The sequence below is a fragment of the Rutilus rutilus genome, assembly GCF_951802725.1.
Source record: "Rutilus rutilus genome assembly, chromosome: 14".
Lineage (NCBI taxonomy): Eukaryota > Metazoa > Chordata > Actinopteri > Cypriniformes > Leuciscidae > Rutilus > Rutilus rutilus.
The window spans coordinates 14,798,306-14,823,719 of NC_140219.1; the positions used below are offsets into that span (position 1 = coordinate 14,798,306).

A 25,414-nucleotide genomic window follows, 5' to 3' on the forward strand; every position below is an offset into this window, starting at 1 on the left:
AAGTCTAGTCCCAGACTAAAATGCCTGTTTGAGCTGTTTTAACTAAAAGCAACTTGCACTGACATATCTTAAAAAATGTCAGTGCCATTGTTTTGTCTCAAGATGCACACCAGCAATGTTTCTTTCAAAGGCATGTTTATAAAAGCTACTGTCTTAACTGAACTAAGGTCTAATCCTGGTTTAATCAGCCCTGTCTGTGAAACTGGCCCTTTGTTTAATAAACAGTGCTTTTTACTTTTGTCTACAATGCCTTCTTCTTCAATCTTCTTCACCCTCGGACTAAATGCTACAGAATAGCGGACCTCCAAAATAGATTATAGAACAGACGCCATTCATCCTGAGTAACAACAACCAACACCTATCCTTACACCAGTTAGGGATGGACATTTTTGTCAATTTCTCATTTTGATCATTGATAGGTCTCAAAAAACGAGTACTCAAGGGGCGGGGCGTGTTCGTCATGGAGATAATGAAAATATTTTAAGACTGTTATAAAAATATGACATGAAAACAGGTCTATGAAAACATGACCATATGACTATATTTTTACACTAAAACATTTGTACAGTGTATCTATACAAGCTAGGTACCATCACACCATTCAAGTGAACATTGTGATTAATACTAAACATTCTTAAGCATCCTAGCAGGTAAGAGGGAGAATATATGGTATTTACATTTTTGAGTTTCTATACCACCAGTGTACCATCATTTGCATCTCTCACTTTATTTCCCTCTAATAAGGGGAAACAAGTGGTAGAGAACAGCCCTTGTTGCCATGGAAACCATTACCTACCAAGGACTAGAAAATGATAAGTCTATGGGAGTGGCAGGGGGTGGGGGAGTGTGTTACCAAACCCAAAGGGAGGGAAATAGACGAGAGTGGGAATGTGGTGCAGAGAGAGGAAAGGAGAAGAGAAAGCTGTAACTGGGGCCCAAGTGAATTGAGCTCATGGACCATTTCTCCACCTCCACCCTCAACTCCCAGTGCTGTCATTATCACTATCAACAACATTTGTCTCTGCTGGGGCCTCCCATCATAAAAATCACATCATCTCTCTTTTTTACAAGTGTGGTAGAGAAGCTCAGGCTTGCCTCATCACCCATGGAGGATGGTGTTTCAGTCCAGGGGCCAGCGACATGCTGTATCTAGAGGGAAGGAGCTCAAGGAGTTCCTACACCCTATTATTTACTGCTCGCTGCCCACGGAGCTGCACGCTGTCCAAACAGGCATTCCCGACAACTCTCTGCAATGTTTCATTTAAACCGCAGGGTTTAAAAAATGCTGGAGGAGACCCCATTTGTCTTTCCAGACACAGCTCTCTAATGTAAATAAATAAATACATGAAATGCTGAAAAAGTGACAGTTATCTGTTGAGCATTCGGTCCGGCCCACCGTACCAGACTTCCACTTTCCTACATAGCCATGTTTTTTCTGTAGCTGGGTTTTGGTCAACAACAACCCAGAGCCAATTCCGTAACTATGGGCGCAACTTAATTAGATCGTTTCCCGCCTCTTGACAGTAAACAGCTGAGGTGAGGAAAACTGTATGAGGCATAACACATAATGAAGCAGAATCTCTTAAAGCTGAAAGCTGTGTTGACATTTGCTTCCAGGAGTAGGCAATTCCCCTGACAACTCTGCACAATATTGCTGTTCATAATTATTGGCGGAAGCGAAATAAACATGAAAAACAAGAATTTGGTGGTCCCACGTCAGCACTTTAGGGTTACACCACGGCTCTCTCCTAAACCTACAAGGCATACAACCATCATGGTTTCTATAAAACAATAATTAGAAGTTGGTCCCAGAGTAACATCATTCAGAGACAGAACCATACAGGTTTTATGAATTTGCACTTCAAATAATTACGGCATAAAGTCCTGCTTCATGCACTTGCCCAAAATTGATTTGTTCAAAGAGGACACAAACTCATTTTAATCCAATTTAGCTCACAGAAAGTGGATCCCATGGTGATAAGTGTGCTACTCATGTGTAACAAAAAGGAAATGGATTGTGTTGGCTTCATTTAGTGTAATGGACAATCCGCAATGGAGTACACTGGAGAAAAACACCAAAATGCTGAAGCCTGGATTTGGAAATTTGATCCATCATGTCAACTGTGCCATGTGAATCTTTATATGACAATGTGAAATTAAACCTTCTCAAGAGTTTTGCATTGTCCATTGTCTATCAAACCAATAAACTCCATTTAGTATGGAGTATTTCATCTAATTAAAAAGGTCTATCCTAAAAATAAAAAAAAAGCTATAATTTCATTAACTAAAAAAAAAAAAAAAAAAAAAAAAACAGATCAGACAGACAAATATTATGAAATAAAGAATTACCTTCATTCAAAAACATAAAAAAAATAATAAGTAAACTTATTAAATGTATTGTTATGGAATTATTATGGAATTACCCCCAATTCATAAATTTATAATAAAAACTATCATCATTTATTCTCCTTCATGTCATTCCAAACCTGTGTGACTTTTTTCTTCTTCTGTGGAACATAAAACAAGATATTTTGAAGATATTCCCACGTATGGACTGACATGGAATGATGACAGAATTTTCAATTTGAGGTGAAAAATCCCTTTAGAGCAAAGTTACATTATAAGTGCTCAACTTTATGCAAATGAACTGCAATGCGATGTAGCAAATACCAATAATTGCTGCACACTGTCAGTGTGAAGGAGGCCTTAGATATTTCCATAAGTGTTTTAAACACAAAAAATAAAAACAGAATAAAAATTGTGCACAATGTACATATTTATGAACAAACATGAAACACCTGCCATTACTGAAGCATCCAACACAAATCACAGCATAAAGAAACTGCTCCACCAAGAAACACTATCATTGAAGCCAAACTAAAAAACATGTCACAACAATTATTTTGCTGTTTTAAAATGTTCCTTAAATGCATGTGCTACAGTATAACCCTATAGCTTTTGCAACACCCATTAGATTGAAAAGCTCTTTGGATTTTCCTCTTGGCAAGAATTAGAAGGGAGGTAAATTCCTATATTTCTTTAGGATCACGCCACCAGTTTTGCAGGTCATCGAATTCACAGAGTCCTATTTACCTGGCAACACCGCAGAAATAAGCAGTTCTATCTAATTACTACAAGAGCAAAAGATCATTCAGTCTTTACAAAAAGTAGATTGTAAAAGGCCACACTATTATAGTACAATAATCATACCATTTAAGAAGGTCATTTCTGTTCCCTCTGTAATGCTTTGGAGGACTGCAAGCGAGATCGTGTATTGATCACAATATTAAAATTGATTTTCTCAAAATATACTAGAGCTTTCTCACCTCAGCCTTGTAACTCTTCAGTGAAGGAGTTACAATGAGATCATTGTTAATAATGTTGGAGAGTAATAAAAACAAACCATTATTGGAAACCATTTTCAAAGGAACCCAACAATAAGATTATAATTAAGACCATCATTTCTGAGGTTGCTCATTTGACAGGCATCTTCATAAAGAAGAGCACTGAAAAGGGGGGATGGTGCTGCAACCATCTTCCAATATCAGTTGGGTACAACCAGTTCCAAGATTAATGGCTTAGCAGGCAGTGACATATTACGAATTCACAAAGAACAGGAAGTGAAAAGGTAATTAGGCACTTTCCAGTACTTTCAACCCTCAAAATAAATGAGATGCACACTAACACAAACATCTGAAATACCAATGCTTATCTATTTCATCCAGAAAAGCTATGATAGGCTGTTTTATCAAAAGATCCTGATAAATCACACTGCAGAGCCTCCCACCAATCCCTCTTGTTCCCCCTGACTCCTTTCTATTTTTATCCGTTATTTCATAACATGTCAATACATAAGCCAGGGGTGACAACCTGTTCAATTAAATGGCACAGTGGCAAAATGAAATGTGATGGATAGGCATTTGGGCCCCAAGGGAGAAATGTGAGCCACCTCAATCCATCCTTTGAAAAAAATACACAGCTGAGGTGGAGATAGGCAGTTCCTTCCATGCAATGGAGCAAACATCAAACATTGAAGAATCTTATCACTGCTACAAAACAGGATCCTGCCACACTACTAAAACCAGTTCTGTTGCCAGACCTACTGACTAGTCCATCCATCAAGAAGCCCAAGAAAAATTTAACTATGACATTTGGAGGCCTTTGCACCAGTGCTTTGGCTTTGATAGAAATTACTGTAACTGATAAATGGTGTTTATCATGGCTACCCTTGGTAAAATATTTAGGTTGATATTAGGGTTACCCAAACCCTTGACATTTGGGAAAAGGACAGACTTTTTCCCCACAAATAGTAAATTTTTTAGGCATGAACAGCAAGGAAATGCAGAATTTCATATTAAATCAATGGCAGATTATGGACTGTGTGGTAAGGAGGTATGAACCCAGAGGTGTACAGACTAAAAAAGATGGTAGGACTGAATGAATCTGAGACTGAATAGCATTCCAATCTACACTTCCACCTAACACCTACTACGCTGTGTCCGAAATCAAATACTTCCCTACTATATAGTACGCGAAAAACAGAACACAAACAGAGTAGTATGTCCAAATACATAGTATTCGAAAAACAGTAGGCGAAAAGTCCACTGATGACCTACTACTTATGGCGAGATTCTGAAGTGCGCTTTCGATGGACACTTAACTATCCCATTAAGCCACTGACGCTGGTTGATCATATGATAAGGACAACATGGCTGATGTAGTATGTCCGGATTAGGCCTACATTCATACTATTTAGAACATACTTTTTTAACGGTCGCAAAGTAATTTCAAATGTTATAGCCTATACCTACCTAGACAAAACTCTTTTTTTGGAGCAATCTACATAAATACAACAAATAGCCTAATGTAAAAAACCGGAGGGTTGTAACATAGGGTGAATAACATGCTGTCTATCTTTTTTTAATTTGTGATCATGTTGATAGATGTTTAATGACAGCCTATAATGGAACCAACTGAATCGCAGGTTCTCTTGTTTAATTTGATTCATAATAATTATATAAAAAAAATAGAAATATCATGACTGACATGTAACACTGATCAGTCTACCTCTTCTGAACCCACACATGGTATCAATTACTTAGGGTGGTTAATAACTGATTTAACAAATTATGATTCCCATAATAAAATAATACTTAAAATGTTTTCTATTAGCATCACAACTCACCCCTACACAACACAAATTGTACTTGACAGTATTTTACACAGTTTAAAGACAAGTAGTATATCTATACTGTAACTTGTAGAAAATACATATGAAATCTTACTTCAGCGTTTGAGACACATGCAACAGACTTTACAGAAGTCAAAACTTAATGCGTTTAACTCCTCAGTAGTCAGATAATTGCGCGTATTTTAATTTCTCATTGTTTGTAAAAGACAAAACACTATCACAATCCAATAAAGCGCCAAGAAATGAAATCATACAGACGTTTGTGATTTGTTTTGGTGGGAGCGTGCGTGTGACGTCATGTTTGCACCTGACCTGACTGATACGTCGTGAACACGGAAGTGTAACAACTTGTTGCCTTAGTTTAGATTCAGTCATTCATCAGCGCAAACCAACATGCGTGTCTCAAATATAGTCTTTGTCGGGCTTGTGTCTTTATTAGTCCCTGCTTTAGCGCTGGATAATGGCCTGGCGTTAACTCCGACCATGGGCTGGTTGCATTGGGAGAGATTTATGTGCAACATCGACTGTGTTGCGGATCCTCAGAACTGCATTAGGTGAGCGCGTGACCTGATGACTGCAAATGTGCATACTGATAAGTGTGTTAATATGTAATTTAATATATGGTCTGTATATGAATATGGTAATCATTCAGTACCATAGTATATGTCAGACTATACTATGGAATTATATCACTGTATCATGATTCTGCTGCAGTAATTTTTGTATGAGAAAAGTTTTTTTTTTTATTTTTTTTTTTTTAACAACAAGAAAGAAGACAAAGAAGGAGAATCACTAGGTAAATAGGTAGTAGACACAATGTTCATAGTTGTTATAAACAAAAATTATGTGAATGTGTTAAAAAATGCATTGAGACTGGTCACCTACAATAAAAAATGAAATAAAGTTTTAACTACCTTTTTGCCTTCACTAGTTTATTTAAAAATAGTTATGCAATATAGTAGATGGATTCGAATTGTAGATTAAGAGAAATCCCCAAAAATCTATTTACGCAAAACTGATATTTGTATGCATAAAATGGTATTATTGGAGAATTACATGGAGACTAAGAGAATGAGGAGGAGGAAGAAAACGAAATACCTGAATACTGATGTCACATGAGTGTCAAGACAGCTAAAGCATGTGATGTAAGATAATTTTTTCATACATCTACTCATTCTGCACTCAAGAGGGCAAAGGGCATTTATGGGTCTCATAGAGTACTGTTTAGAACAGATGCTGTTTCACACTTACACACGCAGACAATCTGTCCCGTACAGTGAGCAGATGTTCAACCATGATACCCTCTTCCTACTGCCCTTGTGTTTCCTGGCAGAGAGGAGCTGTTCATGGAGATGGCAGATGTGATGGTGAAGGAGGGATGGAAGGAGGCTGGATATGAGTTTGTGTGCATTGATGATTGCTGGCCCTCGCACGAGAGGGACGCTCAGGGGCGTCTACAGGCCGACCCAAAGAGGTTTCCCAGTGGGATCAAAAAGTTGGCTGATTATGTGGGTATTTGTTGGCATCATAAAAGGCTAGAAGAGGCTGCATCTGGCTCACATGTGGCATTGCCTAGAATTGACAGAATTTTTTTTCATCTACTTAGCCCTTATGTCATGTAAACGCCTTATGATTTTCAGTGGAAAGTAAAATATTTTATGTATTGTCCACACAAATCATCATATCGCCTTCGAAGATGGCTTGAAGGCTGTGGTTAATATCTGCTTATGTTGAAAACGGGGGATCAAAAGAAGCAGCGCTGATATTCTGCTTATTTAAAATAATCTATTAAAATAAAACAATATTAAAAATAATAAATTAATTATTTTAATATAATTTCATAATACATTTTTGGTGTTTGTGGCAGAAAAAAAGCATACATGGTTACATATATGGCAATTTTATGATTTACATGATTACGTACTTGGCAATTGTATCCCTTTAATGCCTTCATGTCCACATAAATGTCATCTCAAAGGTGAATTAGCATACACTTAACTCTCCATAGGGCAATAACTATATTTAGATTTAGTTGTCATTAAGCAATATGCCATAACTTGGCTGCTCCAAATATTTTTGTCAGTTATATATCGCCCCCTACTGTTGTCTTGCTTCTATCACAGTAAAACTCAGTTCTGTCTTAATGTAATATAAATTGTAAGGTGAATGTATATTTAAGAAGCTTTATTGTGTTCTCAGGTCCATGCCAAAGGTCTGAAGCTGGGAGTATATGCAGATGTTGGCAGAAACACATGTGCAGGCTACCCTGGGAGTTTAGGATACTATGATATCGATGCTAAAACCTTTGCAGACTGGGGTGTGGATCTGTTAAAATTTGACGGATGTTTCATGCCTGACTGGCATCAGCTGGGAGAAGGTAAGTGGATTTGCAAAAAATATTCTGAGTTTTGGTAAGAAATTCTTTGTTGTATTACACCATTTGGATGTTTCTTAGGTTATATGAACATGTCGAGAGCTTTAAACCAGACAGGCAGAAGTATTGTATACTCCTGTGAATGGCCATTATATGAGTGGCAACACCAACAGGTGAGACACATGGAGATATTTTAATAAAGGGTGAAGTAACTTTTTACTTTCACAACATTGCTACCATAATGGGATAGTCCACCCAAATATGAAAATCATGTCATTCAAGATTTGTATGATTTTCTTTCTTCTGTGCAACTGATTCATAAGATATTTTGAGTAATGTTGATAACCAAAAAGTTTAAGATCCCATTGACCTGCATTGTATTTTTTAATCTATAAAATGGAAGTCAATGGGAACCGAAACACACCGTTACCAACATTCTTCAAAATATCTTCTTTTTTGTTCCGAAGAAGATAGAAAGTCATACAGGTTTGGAACGACATAAGTTTAGATTTTGGTTGGACTATCCTTTTAAATAGAATAAACTAGCATTTTTGTAAGTGGATTCAAATAATGCTTCATAAAGTAGAATTCATTTTCTTAAATATTGCTTTGTAGAAAAGTGTTTTCTGTATCTTATATTTCAGCCTGACTATGAAGCAATTCGCAAGACCTGTAATCACTGGCGTAACTATGGAGATGTGTATGACCAGTGGATAAGTGTGACGGGCATCCTGGACTGGACGGCTGATCATCAGAAGATCCTGGTCCCAGTGGCAGGACCAGGTGGATGGAATGACCCTGACATGGTATGAAGCATAACATCTGATCATTTTACTGTTAAATCACAATCACAAGTTTACATTGGTAATTTAAAATAAGCTCAGTGCAAACAACTTTAAATCATATCATATTTCTGGTTATGATGCCTCAAGCTGATCATAGGGAACTTCGGCCTGAGCCACGATCAGCAGCAGACTCAGATGGCCTTGTGGGCTATCATGGCTGCCCCGCTTCTGATGTCCAACGACCTGCGAAACATCTGTCCCAAAGCCAAAGAACTACTGCAGAACAAATACATCATTGCCATTAACCAGGACCCTCTGGGCAAGCAGGGCTATCGTACATTAAAGGTAAAGCATCTTAGCCCACTTTAGTGCCAAATTACGGTCTTAACCTACCATTTGTTTCATTACGGTTATACGGTATCTGTCTGTGAGCTCAGCTGGAATGCATTTATTCCCTGTCCACAGGCTGATAGTTTTGAGGTGTGGGAACGGCCCTTGTCTGGCAACAGGCTGGCCGTGGCAGTGATGAATAGACAGGAGATTGGTGGTCCACGCCGATTTACCATTTCTGTGGCGACGCTGCCTAGTTGGCAGCTCTGCAATCCGAAGTGCAACGTAACGCAGATCCTGCCCATGTACCAGGAAATGGGTGTTCAGAATCTCTTGTCAAATGTGATGGTCCAAGTCAATCCTACAGGCACGACACTTCTCACTGTCACCCCTATCAAAAGCTATACATGAAGACATGATTTACAAAGCAAAACGGTTTTGAAACATAGAAAATGTACTATTGCACTAATGTGATCGAGTTACACTTCCTGATATTTTTTATTACGAATTTTTTCCTTTTGAATACAGCTATAGAATCCATGTTTTACTTTTTTTTAAAGTGCACACTAAGGAATCAAAATTCGAAAATTATAGTTATAGCAATCATTTGCTGTACTTTAAAACAAACACAACACACTTTAACTCTAACACCGGCAGAGTTTGTACTTTACACACCTGTATTACCCAGTATCAATGTTTTCGGTTCACTAGAAATGAACTGTACTACAGAAACATATCGTCACGTTCACCCATGATCTGCTCTACATCAAATGAAGATTTACAATGTGTTTTAGGGTTGCACTATCAATTTAACATGTATAAAGAACCTCAGGGATTTTACAAATCATTTGACAGCTTAGGGCTTGTTTTGAAATGCAATTGCTGTGAATCAAATAAAGCATCTGTGTAAATTTCAGTGGTACTTTTTCATTACTATATTCTGATAAGGACATTACACTTAATATATTAATCAGTAGGTTTCTGAAGCTGTACAATCTAATTCTCATGTTCTTACAAACACTGTTCAGAAGTTGGCCAATAACAAGATTTTCTGTACCAACAAATGTCAAATTATCAGCAATTCTGTGGTGGAAGTTTCATTTTAAGCGTTGTTGGAACAAAATGGATTTTAAATTTTACAAAAACCTAAATTGATTCTTGATAAATGCACACACTATCTTACACAACAACATTTATTTAAACAAAAAAATAGGTTAAAACACCAAAATGTTCAATTTGTTTAAAAAATAGCTCAATGCCTTTCCAATAACTAATGAGTTTATGTGTTTTAATAACAAAGATAAGTAACTTTAACCAAGTCATAAATATACCAAATTTCATTTGCTATAGTTCAGGAATACATTATGTAATAGCGCCACCATGTGTTTTGGAGGCACATGACATGTTTGCCAAGTGGGTCATTAGGGTTCATTCCTATCCACCACACTTGCATAAATTGGTATTGTGGCATATGACCAAAAATCACCTAAACGTTTTTTGGAATTATGGATTTTGTACATGAATGGTTGACATGTGAGTCCAAAACTAAGGTGTCCACTAAAATCAAGCCATTATGTACATTAACTTATTTTATTGGTAACAACAAATAAAACATTCAAACCATCCAAATTTCATGCACTTTTTTTTGTGAATATTTGGTGCTTTAACAATTTAGAAACCATCTGTAATTGTCTTATTCTTCGAAAGAGTCTAACAGGCTTTGTATCAATCGGATGCAGCCTTCTCCAACTGATTATCAGAGTTGTGAACAGGTCAGGTAGATCCAGAGGTGTAAAGTCCATGTTCAGAAAGTAAAAGACCTCCTCAGTATTTTGTTCCAATCACCTGGATTTGCTAATTAGCACAGTTTTTGGCTGAGTTCATGGGTGGAATAAACATATGGCAGGACTTTTACTTTCTGACCCCTGGACTTTACATCTCTGGTTAGATACAGCATACTTGAGTATCAACAGACAGCGTGAAAGTGTTAACAGCAGCCCTGCATGAGCGACAGTATGAAAATGAGCAGGAAGCAAAAGGGGAACTGAGTAACAGGAGTCCTGTGGTTGGGTGGAGTTTTGACCAGTGTTGATCACATTTACAGTCCAGTTTAATAACCTGCACTCAGTCTGACTGGTTTCATCCTGGTGCCAGATCACAGTGGATAAAACACAACTTAGGTAAGGTATCTTAGGTTTCTTTATTAGCCGAAAACTGTTCCTCTGTCAAAGAGTAAGATTGTGTAATTTGCCATTAATTGTGACTGGTCTGACGTTGAGTAATGTTGTTGCTTGAAAAGATATAAAGAGACTAACCGAAGCTGGTTTCACAGACAAGGCTTAAGTCTAGTCCCGGAGTAAAATGCACGTTTGAGCTGTTTTAACTGAAAGTAATTTGCACTGGCATGCCTTAAAATACGCCAGTGCCATTGTTTTGTTTCAAGATGTAGTAATGCTGTAGTAACTAGCTTTTATCTATGCATGTTTATAAAAGCTACTTAAATATCCTAATTTAACTAAGTCCTAATCCTGGCTTAATCTAACCCTATGTTAAAATACACTGTAATGGAGGGACACTCCATGATGGTGTCTTAAATTGGCTTAACTAAACCTATTTTAGCTCCTCTTTCTTTTCTGTGCAATGCTGTTTGTACCTTAAATAATAATTATTGTTTAACTTTACTGATCTATGCAAGTAAATCAACATTCCTTAACAATAATAATGGTAACACTTTACAATATGGTCTCATTTGTTAACATTAGTTAATGTATTAACCAACATGAACTAACAATGAGCAATATATTTGTTACAGTATTTATTAATCTTTGTTTACATTAGTTAAAAATACAACTATTCATTGTTTGTTCATGTTAGTTCACAGTGCATTGTCTAATGTTAACAAATACATATTTTTATTTTAATAATGTATCAGTAAATGTTGAAATTAACATTAACTAAGATTAATAAAAGCTGTAGAAGTATTGTTCATTCTTGTTAATTAATGTAGTTAACTAATGTTAAGAAATTAAACCTTATCCTAAAGTGTTACCATAATAAATGAGTACATTTAAAAAAAACATTTACAAAAATTATGTTGCATGAGTAAAAATAATAATAACTTGACAAGAATATTACAGTTATCAGTACAGTACATGTTGTTATAAAACAATACAAAATAATCAACATCAATATTTAAAATTCCACATAATATTTGTTAATACATTTCATGCAACATTCCGATATACTTAATTAAATGGATCCTGCTTACAAATCTTGCACAAGGGCGAATCAATAGTGCATTTACCTTACAATAGAAGATGATATGCATTAATATAAAATTAATTGATAGTGAAACTAATCACACATTAAATTGTGACACTGTTGTAGCAAGGTTGATAACATTATTAATGAGGGTTATTTATAGGGTGCAGCTTTTATGCATTTATATTTCTTCATGTAGAAGATGCTTTTATTCAAAGTGAAATCCAAAATAAGTGACCAAATACGAACAGAACAAGAATCAGGCTAGTGTTTTTATACTGGAGACATGCGCTATGTCACCTCTTTCAGCCAGAATGTTCCAGTGTTTTAGCAAGAAAGAAGCCAAAACATGGAAGATATGGGGGGACTAATAACTCATATTTATCAATTATTATTCTAATTATTTAAGGGAATCCTCTTTATTGTTTGTAGTGAATATAGTCTTGTTTTTAACATTGTAATATTCATAACTAACATTTAAACAAATGTACATTCTCCTACACACCTTTGTGGGCAATGCAGTCAGAAAATATCTAACATCTATGCTTTGCATTTGTACATCACATAATGAAAATAATCCATTTTGGTGGATCTCAGTGATGTACACGGATGCAAATTCAGATTCCATCGAATAACATTTACTGTCATAATGTCATTCATCATCATTTGGGACATTTAGTAGGCTATATAGTAGGATAAGAAGAAAACTTGAACTGCAATGAGATGGATTCAATTCAATTTAGATTTATTTGTATAACGCTTTTCACAAAACATCATTTTAAAGCAGCTTTACAGAAATGTCTACATTACAATTTAGAGTGATCTGTTATCAGAAGAAGAAATGTACATATACAAATCACACAGTTAGCTAACATTGTATTCATTTAGACAATGTATTACTTTTAAGGCAGAAAAAATTAGCTCATTGAAGTAATGAATACATGTTGATTAGGACATATAGAAAATTGGATGATGACACCACTGTTTTCTTCAGAGCTGCTTTATAGCTGAATCAACTTTGTTTCATAATTGACAAATTTCACAACATCAACCCTGTTATTAAACTGAATTGAATCAACACTGAACTGACTCACAGTGAATAACGACACTACTGTCTTATGCAGAGCTGCTTATAGTTGAATTGAACTCAATTCATAATTTTACAGTTATTGAACTGAACTGAATCAACACTGAACTGACTTCAGCTGAATAATCACACTATTTGAATTGAATTCTGTCTCATCATTGATCATTATTGTCCTGTAAAGCTGCTTCAGACACTCTCAGAAAAAAAGGTACAAAAGCTGTCACTGGGACAGGACCCTTCAAAAGGGTTCTAATATGTACCATTTAGGTACTAATATGTACACTTTTGGTACCAATATGTACCTTTGAGGGACTAATATGCACTCTTTAGGTACAAAGGTGTACCTTTTGAAAAGTTACCACCACAGTGACAGCTTTTGCACCTTTTTTTCTGAGAGTGTAACAATATGTATTGTATAAAGTGCTATACAAATAAATTGAAAACAATAAGCATAACATTGCTTAAAATAACTAAATGTTGCATTTGAGTTTAAATTAGCCAAGTGAATAAGCAAAATATTAACCATTGGAACCACAGAGGTGTAGATAAATTGTGGTATAATGTGCAGTCTATCTTTTGCCCATGGAGTTCCCTCCCTCCAAACATGAGCTATACTTGCATACTTATCATTCAGGAACCTTACAGTCGCAGGACACCCTAGAAGGTTCCTGTTGCTCAACATCACTTTCAATGAAAAGCAAGTATTTAAACTGCTAACCATAGGGAGTACATTAATGTGTGTGCATGAGTTAATTTATGCTACATTTTCAAATAGTTATGCATCATAAACATGTATGATTTGGCTTAAAATTAAGATGCACCTGCCCTGACACTAAGTATTATAGGACATTTTTAAGCAGTATAGGTTCAATCAACAAATGGTTACACTTGTGCAACATCTGCCTGGAAAAAAACCCTGATGTGAAACAGAGACAAGCTTAACAGTAATTATCTGACTCGTACGGCTTACTGATGCCGATACGAACTGTTTCCCCTTCCTCTGTATCACAGATCAACATTGATGCAACTTCCCTGTATGAAGTCTTATAAGTCACTGCCCTTTGAAAAAGTTGTCAAGCTTTCATGATAAACAACGCTGCTATAACCAATACTTGTGCACTGTAGTCCTGACATACTAAACCAACACCAAACCCACACCATTATCACCCAGGTGTAGAGTGTTGTTAATACAGCAGCAGATGCTTGTGCTATTTTAATAGTCAATTATTAAGATATAGTAGGCCTATCGACTCAAACATAAAGTGCCGGTGATGTTCGTATTTGTCATACTATAAAAAGATTTGAACCAAAAAATTTTGTGACAAGCTTTTGAAGGTGTCAAAAGACGGCGGTGGTGGCAGAAGAAGAAACCAGGAAATGCTTGCATGGTGTTAAAAAAAGGCAGTTTAGTTTCTTTACCACAGAGCACAGACGACTCAGCATTTAACAGCTATGTGAGAGAAGCTTATTGCAGAGGCACTGAAAGTGATGAACAGAACTAACTGAGATGTTTTAAAGGACACTGAGATACAGGTAACTTTACCAAATGCTTCTCTCACTCTCAGAAAAAAAAGGTACAAAAGCTGTCACTGGGACAGTACCCTTCAAAAGGGTTCTAATATGTACCATTTAGGTACTAATATGTACACTTTTGGTACCAATATGTACCTTTGAGGGACTAATATGCACTCTTTAAGTACAAATGTGTACCTTTTGAAAAGGTACCACCACAGTAACAGCTTTTGTACCTTTTTTGTACCGTGTGGAGTCAAATGTGTTATTTATGGCACTTTTAATCATAATACAAGAAAGATATTAGGATATTAAAAAGGTTTAAGCAAAAACCAGTCAACCTTGTAGAGGCTAATCTTTATTGGTTCATGTAAATGTGTGAAGTTACATTAGGTTAGTGATTGTAGTACAAACCTAAAAGCTGTATTCAGTTAAAAAGTTCATCAACAAGGTCATTCAATGATTAACAAATGCTTTTTTTCCTCAACGCATTCTTTCTCATCCATTTACTGGATTCAATGGGGCCCTTATGATGTTGTGTAATGTTAAGGATGAATGTCAAAAAGTAGTGCGCTGTATTTGTTTTGTACTGCCTACATAAATATTTCAAACTTCAATACTGAATAAGAATATTGTTCCCTAAACCTCTTACTATTGCATTAAACTACTACGCAGGCCTTTGGGAGAGAAGGATGTGAATGTTCAGTTTTGGTTAGTAGAAAAGGACATTATGCGTGTGGTTGTAGGTTCACAGCTTAGATCAGAGCAGGAAGACGCATTCATGATCTACAGGAGGAAATATTGGCAACAAAGGATGTCATTGACACTGACAGGAGGACTCATGCAAACCATTTCTAATCAGACACGGCCCGCCTAATAAATCCACCTTTAGTTTCAGACAAGCAAAATCATTGTACAGATCTGTTGGAAAACTGGATGTAGCATAAGTGCTACCATTAGATACTAACAGCTGGATACTAACATGTGGAAGCAGAGTAGTTTGACTGCAGAGGACATACAAATAAATGAACAAAGCCAAATAAATATTTACATTTAAATGCTAAATACCAGTGCTGTGAAATCGATTAATCGTGAATAATCGCATCTAACATAAACGTTTTTAAATATATGTGTGTGTGTGTGTGTGTGTGTGTGTGTGTGTGTATATATATATATACTGTACATACATACACACACACACACACAAACATATATCTATAAACAACCTTTTATGTTAGATGCGATTAATCGATTTGACAGCACTATACTAAATACATATGTACCAACACCAATTGTTACTCATCACTCAAAAAGTTAACTATATGAAATCAAAGATGAAGACATGAAATATGTTCAACATGACAGTTTGTTTTTTCCCCCTAAATTCACACAGATAAAAAAAATTAACATGCCAGACATCATTCTGGAGGATATTTTTATAAAACGGTCCCAGCAGAAGAAGAAGACCTCACCTTTAAACTTCAAAGAAAGGCTGTTTGTACTCACTCAGGACAAAATATCCTACTACGACTATGACGTCGAAAAAGGGGTATGCATGTATTTGACATTTTCTTACCATAACAGTAGATGTTAGGAAAAGAACTCTTTATTTTGACATGAATTGGAAATTCACTCTATCTATTTTCAAAATGCATCTTATTGATCTTATTTTCAATAATCCATTTCACAATATGGAAAAAACGATCTGACGCTACTTCCGCTACATTGTGACTTTAATATATTTACTTTTTATTTTTATTAATTTTTTTTATATCATAATCCTACTGACTGTTTAGAAGCGGAAAAGCCTGAAGGGTTATGTGGACATTGAAAAGATCAAATGTGTGGAGGTTGTTTTACCAGAAGACAGTGCTCCTTCTGACCGACTCTTCCCATTTCAGGTGGGTCTCTACAAATACTAAGACATTTAAAACCAGACACATTCTTGTTCACCAACTTCAATGGGAACTATATGTTGGTCATGTGAAAATTTCTAAACATTTTAATGTGCATTCTGTGTGTATTTACTGCAATCATGTTACTTCCACTTCCCTCATTAATATATTGAATATAATCATGTCTTCCTTTTCAATTTGAAATAAGTGTCGCTGTATCTGTACTATAAGTTTCAGCTTTAGCTGTCTAGTAAATATATGCGCTAACAACATCGAAACAGTACTGAGCTGATAGCTGACACTGCTCAGGATTTCAACCATGATAAGAGGCTAAGAGTAATGGAGCAGAAGTGAAACCTTTCCTCTTCAAAGTCTGAAATCAGAGGAACAACAGAACTCAACAGGTGCTGACTGTAAAACTACTAGGCAGACAAAAACACTGTAGGCTAGCTAGCTTCAGCAACTTAAGCAGAAAAAGTTGAGTTTTCCATCTTTAGACCACCGACAAACAGAAAGAGCACCAGGAAATGAATGTCAGACAACAACATTTTGTGGTTTTCAGTTTTCAGATTAACGCTTAAAATGATGAGCTTTATGTATTTATATATCTTTATATAAAGTTACTTTTGATGAAAACCTGTAGGTCTACTTTGCAACCTTTAAAAAAAATAGCACTAAAAATAAACTAGGTGCAATAAACAACTGTACAGTAAATTAAAGGGATAGTTCACCCAAAATGAACATTCTGTCATCATTTACTCCCCATGATCGTGATTTTAATGGTCAAAGACTGTTAATTGGTTAATAGAAAGTTTCCTTACTATATATGGTAAAAAAAAACTGTGATAGATCTAACGGTACATTTAATGTAATTTTACTGTAAAATACCGTTAAATTTACAGTTTTTGGAAGTGAAAAAGAACAAGTCATTGTATAACTTACAGTGAAAAAACGTAAATTGACATTCCCACAATTCCCTGCGTGACACTTCACATTTGATGTATTTTTGTTGAAATAACTGTGTTTCTTCATAGTTTTCTTAGTTTTTTTCTAATCAGTTATGAAATTAGGGTTTTTAAGTTACATTTAATGTTGTTAAATTAATGTTTATTGCATTTTTAAAATTTCACGTGTGTTACCATGATGGTGTTTAATGTCTGTGTGAATGACACTGTGCAGCTTCTACGAATAAGTAATAACCTTCTTGTGAAAAAGATACTTGTGATGAGCTTTAATTCATCATGTGATTTACATTTCTACTGTGGTTGTCAGTGTATTACTATGGTACAAAACAGATATAAATACTTTAATAGGTCAGTAATCTAACATTATGTCAGATAATTACATACGGTTTATTAATGTTGATTTAAGTAAAGTCTGTAAAATCTAAAATGTTGCTACCGTATTTTTTACGGTAAATTTCTGGCAACCACAGCTGCCGGTATTTTACAGTAAATGTAACAGATTTTTTTTTACAGTGTGTATACATTTCCTTTCTTCTGCTGAACACAAGAAAATATATTTTGAAGAATGTTTGTAACCAAACAGTTGTGGGCCACCATTGATTTTTTCCCCCATACTATGGAAGTCAACGGGGCCCATCAACTGTTTGATTACCGACATTCTTCAAAATATCTTCCTTTGTGTTCAGCAGAAGAAAGAAATTCTTACAGGTTTGGAACAACTTGAGGGTGAGTAAATGATAACAGAATTTTCATTTTTGGATGAACTATACCTTTAAGCTACAAAAGAAAAAGGAAATATTTGGCAATAATAGATTATGTTGAAATGCAACAGTTCATCTATAGGCCAAAGTCATAGCCTATGTAACTTTGTATTGAGATGTATTTTTCTTTTCTCTCACAGATAATCTATGACGAAGGTCCCCTTTATATATTTGCAAAGTCAGATCAAATTCGCAAGCACTGGATACATGAACTTAAAAATGGTCAGTAGCCTGTTTATTTTAAGTCATTATCACAAAGTCCATTCAAATTAGTGAGCCACCTTTATGTGGACTACATTATAGAAAAGATAAAGAGAAAAGTATGAATGTTTCCCATAACACAACATGCAAGTCCTATGCAAAACTCTGTTTATTCAATGTAAATGGTTTCCAATGTACCTGTCTTAAAGTGGTGCAGTTCAACAAAGACCTGATGCAGAAGTACCACCCATGCTTCTGGGAAGATGGCATGTGGAAGTGTTGCCAGCAGGAGGTGAAGCAGGCCATGGGCTGCAGGGTGCTGGAGACCAAAAATGGAGGTCTGTAAAACCAGAGTGTGAAAATAAATTAGAACACTGCTGCCGCACTTCAACAATAAAGTTCAGAACGTTCGGGTCCGTTAACAGTTCTCACAGGTTGATCTTTCTGCCGAATCTGAAGAAATCTCGTACAGCAATCTTCTCACAGTGTTTCCCTCAATACATCGGCAACTACTGAATCTACAGCGCAAAACTGCTCAGCATGACCATTGTAATCCGATCCCCAATGAATGACCCTTACAAGCCAGTTATTCTTAATGAATCAAAAACATAGCACAACCAGTGTGGGCTGCGTTTCTCAAAAGCATCGTAGGCCAAGATTGCCACCAATGGTCTCTGCTCACGATGCTTTTGAGCTCAGCTCAGCGTAAAACGTCACGTGTTGTCATCTCGTAATTACAGTAATTCTGTTGTATGGACAAAAATGAAAAACATTGCTACACACAAGAAAGAAAGTCATACAGGTTTGGAATGATATGAGAGTAAGTAAATGATGACAGAATATTCATTTTGTGGGTGAACTATCCCTTATTGTTTTGCATTTATGCCACCTCTAAATTATCTCATCATTTGACAATGGAATGATCTTTCTTCCAAATATTTATTTCCTAAAAGTAGGCTACTCAGAGAGTTTAACTGAACAACATAGCATAATGACACAATAAAGATTCTTTGCAATTTCCAACCATATTCAACAAGGCATCATTGCATCATCAATTCAATATGTAATAGTTAATGCTAATTAAATGAGGTTTTATTTAACAAAGTTCGGGAGGAGCAGGTTCAGATAATTAACCAAATTATGCACAGCTGGAGATTAATCAGTAATCAACTCAATGACAGAGTATAAATTCACAGCAGACCTATCTCTGTTCATTGAAAGTTTGTCAGCATCCCTCCTCCACCCCATCTCCTCACTTCCAGTTCCATCTACACTTCCAGTTCCATCTACACTTACCAACTGGGGGGAGTACTTTGGGTTCGGGCCTAACTCCGAGCTCGGAGCCGTCCCCCCGGACAGCACGCCAAATACGCATAAACTTATTGTATTAATTATATGTAGATGTGAACTCGTGAAACTGCATTTATATTTATTCAATGCATGTCAATATTTATTTCCCTTCTTCTAAGGGGTTTTCAAAAGAGGTTCCAAGACTCGTGATTCCAGAAAGCCTCTTCCACCAACACCTGAGGAGGTCAGTTACCAGTCTATCCAGTCAGTGATAATATATGCATAATGTACCATCAGATTTATCCTTTAGAAATGATCTGTGTTACTGTCCTGCTTTAGGAAAAGCCACCCAGGCCTCTGCCCCCCCAACCACCCATGGTCCCCCCAGGCTTCAGTGTGGGCATGACTGTTATAGCTGAATATGAGTATGCACCAGTGACTCCCCATGACCTAGAGCTGAGAAAAGATGAGGAGTACACACTCTTAGAAATCAACGATCCCAATTGGTTTAAAGCCAGAGATAGATATGGGTAAGAGACTGCAAAATGAATTAGTATATGACTACCCTAGTGAAAAATCCCTATACCAAAATGTATTTAAAATACATTTATTTCATACTAAGTATACTGCAAATCCATTAACATATTTACTCACATATTGCTTGAGACTTACTGATATAAATATTATTAATTAATGAAACTTTATTTGGAGTACTTTTTATTGCACAATGCACATTTCTTAATATTAAGCCTAAAATGTTTAATACCACTGTTAGTAAGGATATTATGATCTCTGTAAAATATCAGTCATTAAACAAAATATTTCAATATTTCATAATAATAATACAATAAAATATTTAAAGTGTACCAAAGTATACTTGGAATAGTATGTATAAGTATAGCTTTAGCACTATTTCTGGATAACTAAAGTGCATTAAGTTGAAAATTAGTTCCAATTTAGTAGACTTTAAGTATATCAATTTAGCATACCAAAAGTACATTTATATAAAGTACATAAATACGTAAATGTATTTGTAGTATACTTAGTATGTATTTCAAATACATTTTAGTAGGCTATATTTATTTTTCACTAGGGTTGTAATGCATGATCTATCTGTTGTAGACATCAAGATTCTCTATATGTGCTAATGGAGAATGCATTTGATAAACACATGAACTGCTGTCGAATTATTTGCATATCTGGGGAAACTTTTACAGGCTGTGGGCGATATGTAGTCAGGTGGAACTAGCTGTGCAATCAGGACTGTGTTCTCTTAGATATGAAAAGCATTACTGATCTCCTACACTATTTACAGAAATGAAGGCTACATCCCAAGTAACTACATCGCTCAGGCCTTGAATGGATTGGAGAAATATGAGTAAGTATACATTCAACAAAATGGACAACTACAGCCTTCTACACTAGTTAGAAAAGGTGAACAATTTAGAACCTTATAAACACAGTTCAACCACATTTTAACAGATTATTTCCTATCTATCTTGTAGTTGGTACTGTAAGAACATCAACCGCAGCCAGGCAGAGAATTTACTGAAAACAGAAGTAAGTATAGAGCAGTGGTGGCAATCAAAAACATAATTGATTTATCATCATCATCATCATAAAAAAAAACAAAAAAAAAAACGGTATGATTGTAATAAAAAGCTGTTTCTTACATATATGTAAGAATGTATCACTTGTTTTGTTTTTACATTGAAATGATTATAAACATTGGCACACCGACTTGAATTCAGCTTATAGCCTATATTTGTTTAATGTACAGAATGTGTTCTGAAACGTAATCTTTCATAACATTTAAAAAAAAAAAAACAGAATAAAGATGGCGGTTTCTTGGTGAGAGACTCAGGCAAATTCACTGGAAAATACACTGTCTCTGTGTTCTCCAAGGCTGGTGGGTGAGTTTGATCAAGCTACACATTTGTTTCACGGTTAACTTATCAAAATGAAAGTGGAACACTGACCCTACGGAAGAAAGATGTAAATCTCTCCATGCAAAACTACGATAAGTCCTTTCACAGTTCAAGTTTCACACTGTATAAATTGTCACGGGACTGCACTGTTGCTCTCTCAAATTCTTTGTGAGACAGATTTAAGGTTCGACTTGAATCCCAAGTGATTAAACTTCATTTCTGGTCTCTCTCCAGGGAGGCTGTTGGCAGTTGCAGACACTACAACATATGCGTCACTGCGGAAGGCCAGTTCTATCTAGCGGAGAAACACAACTTTTGCAATATCCCAGAACTTATTAATTACCACCAGCACAACGCAGCAGGTAAATCTACTCGCATGTGAATACACAATGACAAATGATGGCTCTAAATGTATTTAATCAAAGCAAATATGTCTGTTTTAGGACTAGTGAGCAGACTAAAATACATTGTGTCAAATCGGGCTCAGAACGCTCCCTGCACTGCTGGTCTGGGTTATGGTGAGTTTATATTTGTTAGAGCATGGCACTAATAAGGCCAAGGTCATACGTTTGATTCCCATGAACTGATAAAACGCATACCTTGAATATAATGCTTTGGATAAATGCATCTGCTGAGTATATAAATGTAAACATATTAGTGTAAATATTTGGCTGTATGGTTCTGAGAGTTCTTAATGGTGTTGATTAAAACAACGTGCTAAAATTGTCCTCTACTTTTCATTCCAGGAAGTTGGGAAATTGACCCCCGTCAACTTACATTTATCAGAGAACTTGGCAATGGTCAGTTTGGAGTGGTCAAGTATGGGAAATGGCAAGGCCGTCATGACGTGGCCATTAAAATGGTCAAAGAGGGCTCAATGTCGGAGGATGACTTCATAGAGGAGGCCAAGGTCATGATGTAAGTAGAAACTACCGTTCAAAAGTTTGGGGTCAATAAGTTTTTTTATTTTTTTATTATTATTATTCAGCAAGGATTTCACATAAAGGATGTTCTTTTGAACTTTCTATTCATTAAAGAATCCTGAAAAAAAAAAAAAATCCACAAAAAAAAAAATATTAAGCAGCTGTTTTCAACATTGATTATAATAAGAAATGTTTTTTGAGCACTGAATCAGCATGTTAGAATGATTTCTGAAGGATCATGTGACACAGGAATAAATGTTTTAAAATATTAAAATTTTACACAGTATTAAATTGTAAAAATATTCTGCAATATTACTCTTTCTACTGTATTTTTGATTAAATAAAAAGAGTGTAAGAGATTCTTTCAAAACCTTTAATTTTTAACAGTACTGTTTCTCCATCTGTGATTGTGATTAAAGTTGGTAATACACTTGATTATTCATTATCAGTGTTTATGTCCTGTTTTTCATTCATGTTTATTTCTCTATAATCATTTTCTGCTGTATAACACTAGGAAACTCTGTCACGAAAACCTGGTCCAGCTCTATGGCGTCTCCACAAAACAACGACCCATCTATATAGTCACAGAATATCTTGCCAATGGATGTCTGCTGAATTACTTACGAGAGAGCCTGCAGCACCCCTCCAGTATTCTTCTCCTTGAGATGTGTAAAGATGTCAGCGAGGGCATGGCCTACTTAGAAGCCAATCAGTACATCCACAGAGACCTGGTTCGTGTAACACAAAAATATTCCTCAACTCGAAGAGATATTTTACCATTAAAATTTCCAAAATGTTTTTTTATTTTTTTTCTCATAGGCTGCTCGGAACTGTTTAGTAGACTCTAATGGAACCATTAAAGTGACTGATTTTGGATTGTCAAGGTAATTGAATGCATGGCGGACAACACTATTTAAGCAAAATTCACCATACTTTCTCTCTGCATAGAAATCATTGCTGTCCATACAGGTATGTTCTGGATGATGAATACACCAGCTCTGCTGGTTCAAAGTTCCCAGTGCGCTGGTCGCCTCCTGAAGTCCTCCTTTACTGCAAGTTCAGCAGCAAGTCAGATATTTGGGCATTTGGTGCGTCACTTACCACTGCATTTCCAGCATAACTTAACCTTCTGTCAAACCAACTGTTTCATTTTCTCTTTTGTTATTTGTCTGACAGGTGTTTTGATGTGGGAGGTATACACTCTGGGCAGAATGCCTTATGATCGGTGGAACAACACAGAGATAGTAGAGAAGATTTCTGCTGGTCACCGGCTTTATCGCCCACAAATGGCCAATGACAAAGTTTTTGCCATTATGAACAGCTGCTGGCATGAGGTACACAGCTTAATACTAATAGTTAAAACATTTTGTGAATTAAAACTGTTATCTATTAATGCTAATTTAAACATGACAAAAGTCAAATAGTTAAAGTTTATGCCCTCTCTTTTTTGTAGAGACCAGATGAGCGCCCCACGTTCGTAGATCTTGTCATGACCATCAAGGATTTGCTTTTCAACATGTAATCGACATTACTACTGTGAACCCTTGAACATTAACGATACAGTCAACCATATGCAATTGAAAGAATCATTATGTAACTTGTCTTGAATAACCTCCTCACTTAATTTCTTTCAACTAAGAACCCAATAATGTGAATGCTGTATTACACATGTCTTTGATCATTTAGTTTGAGTTTGAAACGTTGCAAGAAAAAAAAGGAGATTGGAATGTGATTTCTCATTTAACATTGCAGTCTTACAAGCTATGTTGTATTTAGTCTATAAACCTCCCCTCAGTTTCATATATAAATCAAAAGCTATCTTTAATATTATTGCAATTATTTATAATAACCAGCTGAAACAACAATAAAAATGTAGGACTGTACTGTACATAATGACTGTGGCTGTGTATTGATATACAAAAATATAGAAGTAGCTAAACTTTAGTAAAACAATCTCTAGAAATCTTCCAGGCTTGTAGTGTAAATATTTTTTTATTCAAATCACGTTATCTTCAGTGGTTGAAATCTGATGGATATTTAATTAAGGACTAAACTTTGTCTCTTTTTCATCTATCTGTGTACTGAATAAAACGAGAGCAGTTTGCAGTATTCCTCTGGCTCCACTGGTTTTAGTCATACTCTTTTATTCCTATTCAAATTACATGCATTTGTCACCATTAATGTCAGTAAACACTTGATTAAGAGTGAAGATTCTTTTACATTCAAACATCATTTTAAGGAAAAGTTTTCTACATTAAAGTAGTATAAAATGGTCTTATCTCTCCCCGCCTGGTCCAAACTAACCTCCAACATTGATTTCCACGGTAACACTTTACAATAAGGTTTCATTAGTTAACATTAGTTCACTACATTAGTTAACCTGAACTAAGAATGAACAATACTTCTACAGCATTTACTAATCAGTTAATTTCAGTATAACTAATACATTATTCAAATCAAAAGTTGTATCTGTTAACATTAGTTAATGTGAACTAACATGAACAATGAATGACTGTATATTTTTATTAACTAACATGAACAAATATTAAGAAATACTGTAACAAATGTATTTGTTCATTGTTAGTTCATGTTAGGTAGTACATTTAGTAATGTTAACAAATTGTAATTGTAAAGTGTAACGTTATTGTCCTTATTGTAAAGTGTTACCAATGTATTTATTTTAATACATAACTGCTGATTTTAAACTGTGGAAAAGGATCAAAATGAAACACTTTATATTAATGTTTACACACTTGAGGAGTTTCAGAAGCAGACATTTGATATAATGATAGTTTCACCAAATTCAGTTTAATTATGTATAAACTATAGAAAGTATCATCTGTCACAGAAGGGTTTCGTTTAAAGAAAAGATAAATTCCCCAAAATGTCCAGACAGACAGGGCAGGGGACT

At 35.5% G+C, this 25,414-nt stretch overlaps 2 protein-coding genes across 3 annotated transcripts; both read left to right on the forward strand.

The window, feature by feature from the left end:
• Window positions 1–5,450: 5,450 nt before the first annotated feature.
• gla (galactosidase, alpha) lies at window positions 5,451–10,298 on the forward strand. The gene is made up of 7 exons (XM_084431096.1): window positions 5,451–5,745; window positions 6,525–6,699; window positions 7,391–7,568; window positions 7,647–7,738; window positions 8,210–8,371; window positions 8,498–8,695; window positions 8,816–10,298. The coding sequence occupies exons 1-7, from the start codon at window positions 5,585–5,587 to the stop codon at window positions 9,089–9,091; spliced, it is 1,242 nt and encodes a 413-aa protein (XP_084287222.1). The 5' UTR covers window positions 5,451–5,584; the 3' UTR covers window positions 9,092–10,298.
• A 427-nt stretch (window positions 10,299–10,725) lies between these two features.
• On the forward strand, window positions 10,726–24,612 carry btk (Bruton agammaglobulinemia tyrosine kinase). Of its 2 annotated transcripts, none has more exons than XM_084431245.1 (18): window positions 10,726–10,860; window positions 15,934–16,089; window positions 16,337–16,441; window positions 18,302–18,383; window positions 18,572–18,700; window positions 19,832–19,896; window positions 19,992–20,182; window positions 20,968–21,030; window positions 21,158–21,212; window positions 21,483–21,565; window positions 21,815–21,942; window positions 22,024–22,098; window positions 22,327–22,498; window positions 23,018–23,234; window positions 23,323–23,387; window positions 23,473–23,591; window positions 23,680–23,837; window positions 23,957–24,612. In XM_084431245.1, the coding sequence occupies exons 2-18, from the start codon at window positions 15,949–15,951 to the stop codon at window positions 24,023–24,025; spliced, it is 1,917 nt and encodes a 638-aa protein (XP_084287371.1). In that variant the 5' UTR covers window positions 10,726–10,860; window positions 15,934–15,948; the 3' UTR covers window positions 24,026–24,612. The 2 variants fall into 2 exon arrangements, with proteins under 2 accessions (XP_084287371.1, XP_084287372.1); XM_084431246.1 differs by lacking the exon at window positions 10,726–10,860 and adding an exon at window positions 14,423–14,561.
• Window positions 24,613–25,414: the final 802 nt, after the last annotated feature.

Excerpts from the sequence above, each read along its gene's own strand:
- gla (XM_084431096.1), top strand. The coding sequence starts at position 5,585 with ATGCGTGTCTCAAATATAGTCTTTGTCGGGCTTGTGTCTTTATTAGTC. Across the intron at positions 5,746-6,524 it reads GATCCTCAGAACTGCATTAG|AGAGGAGCTGTTCATGGAGA; the intron begins GTGAGCGCGTGA and ends GTTTCCTGGCAG. Across the intron at positions 7,569-7,646 it reads CTGGCATCAGCTGGGAGAAG|GTTATATGAACATGTCGAGA; the intron begins GTAAGTGGATTT and ends GATGTTTCTTAG.
- btk (XM_084431245.1), top strand. The coding sequence starts at position 15,949 with ATGCCAGACATCATTCTGGAGGATATTTTTATAAAACGGTCCCAGCAG. Across the intron at positions 18,384-18,571 it reads GATACATGAACTTAAAAATG|TGGTGCAGTTCAACAAAGAC; the intron begins GTCAGTAGCCTG and ends CCTGTCTTAAAG. Across the intron at positions 21,031-21,157 it reads AATGGATTGGAGAAATATGA|TTGGTACTGTAAGAACATCA; the intron begins GTAAGTATACAT and ends TCTATCTTGTAG.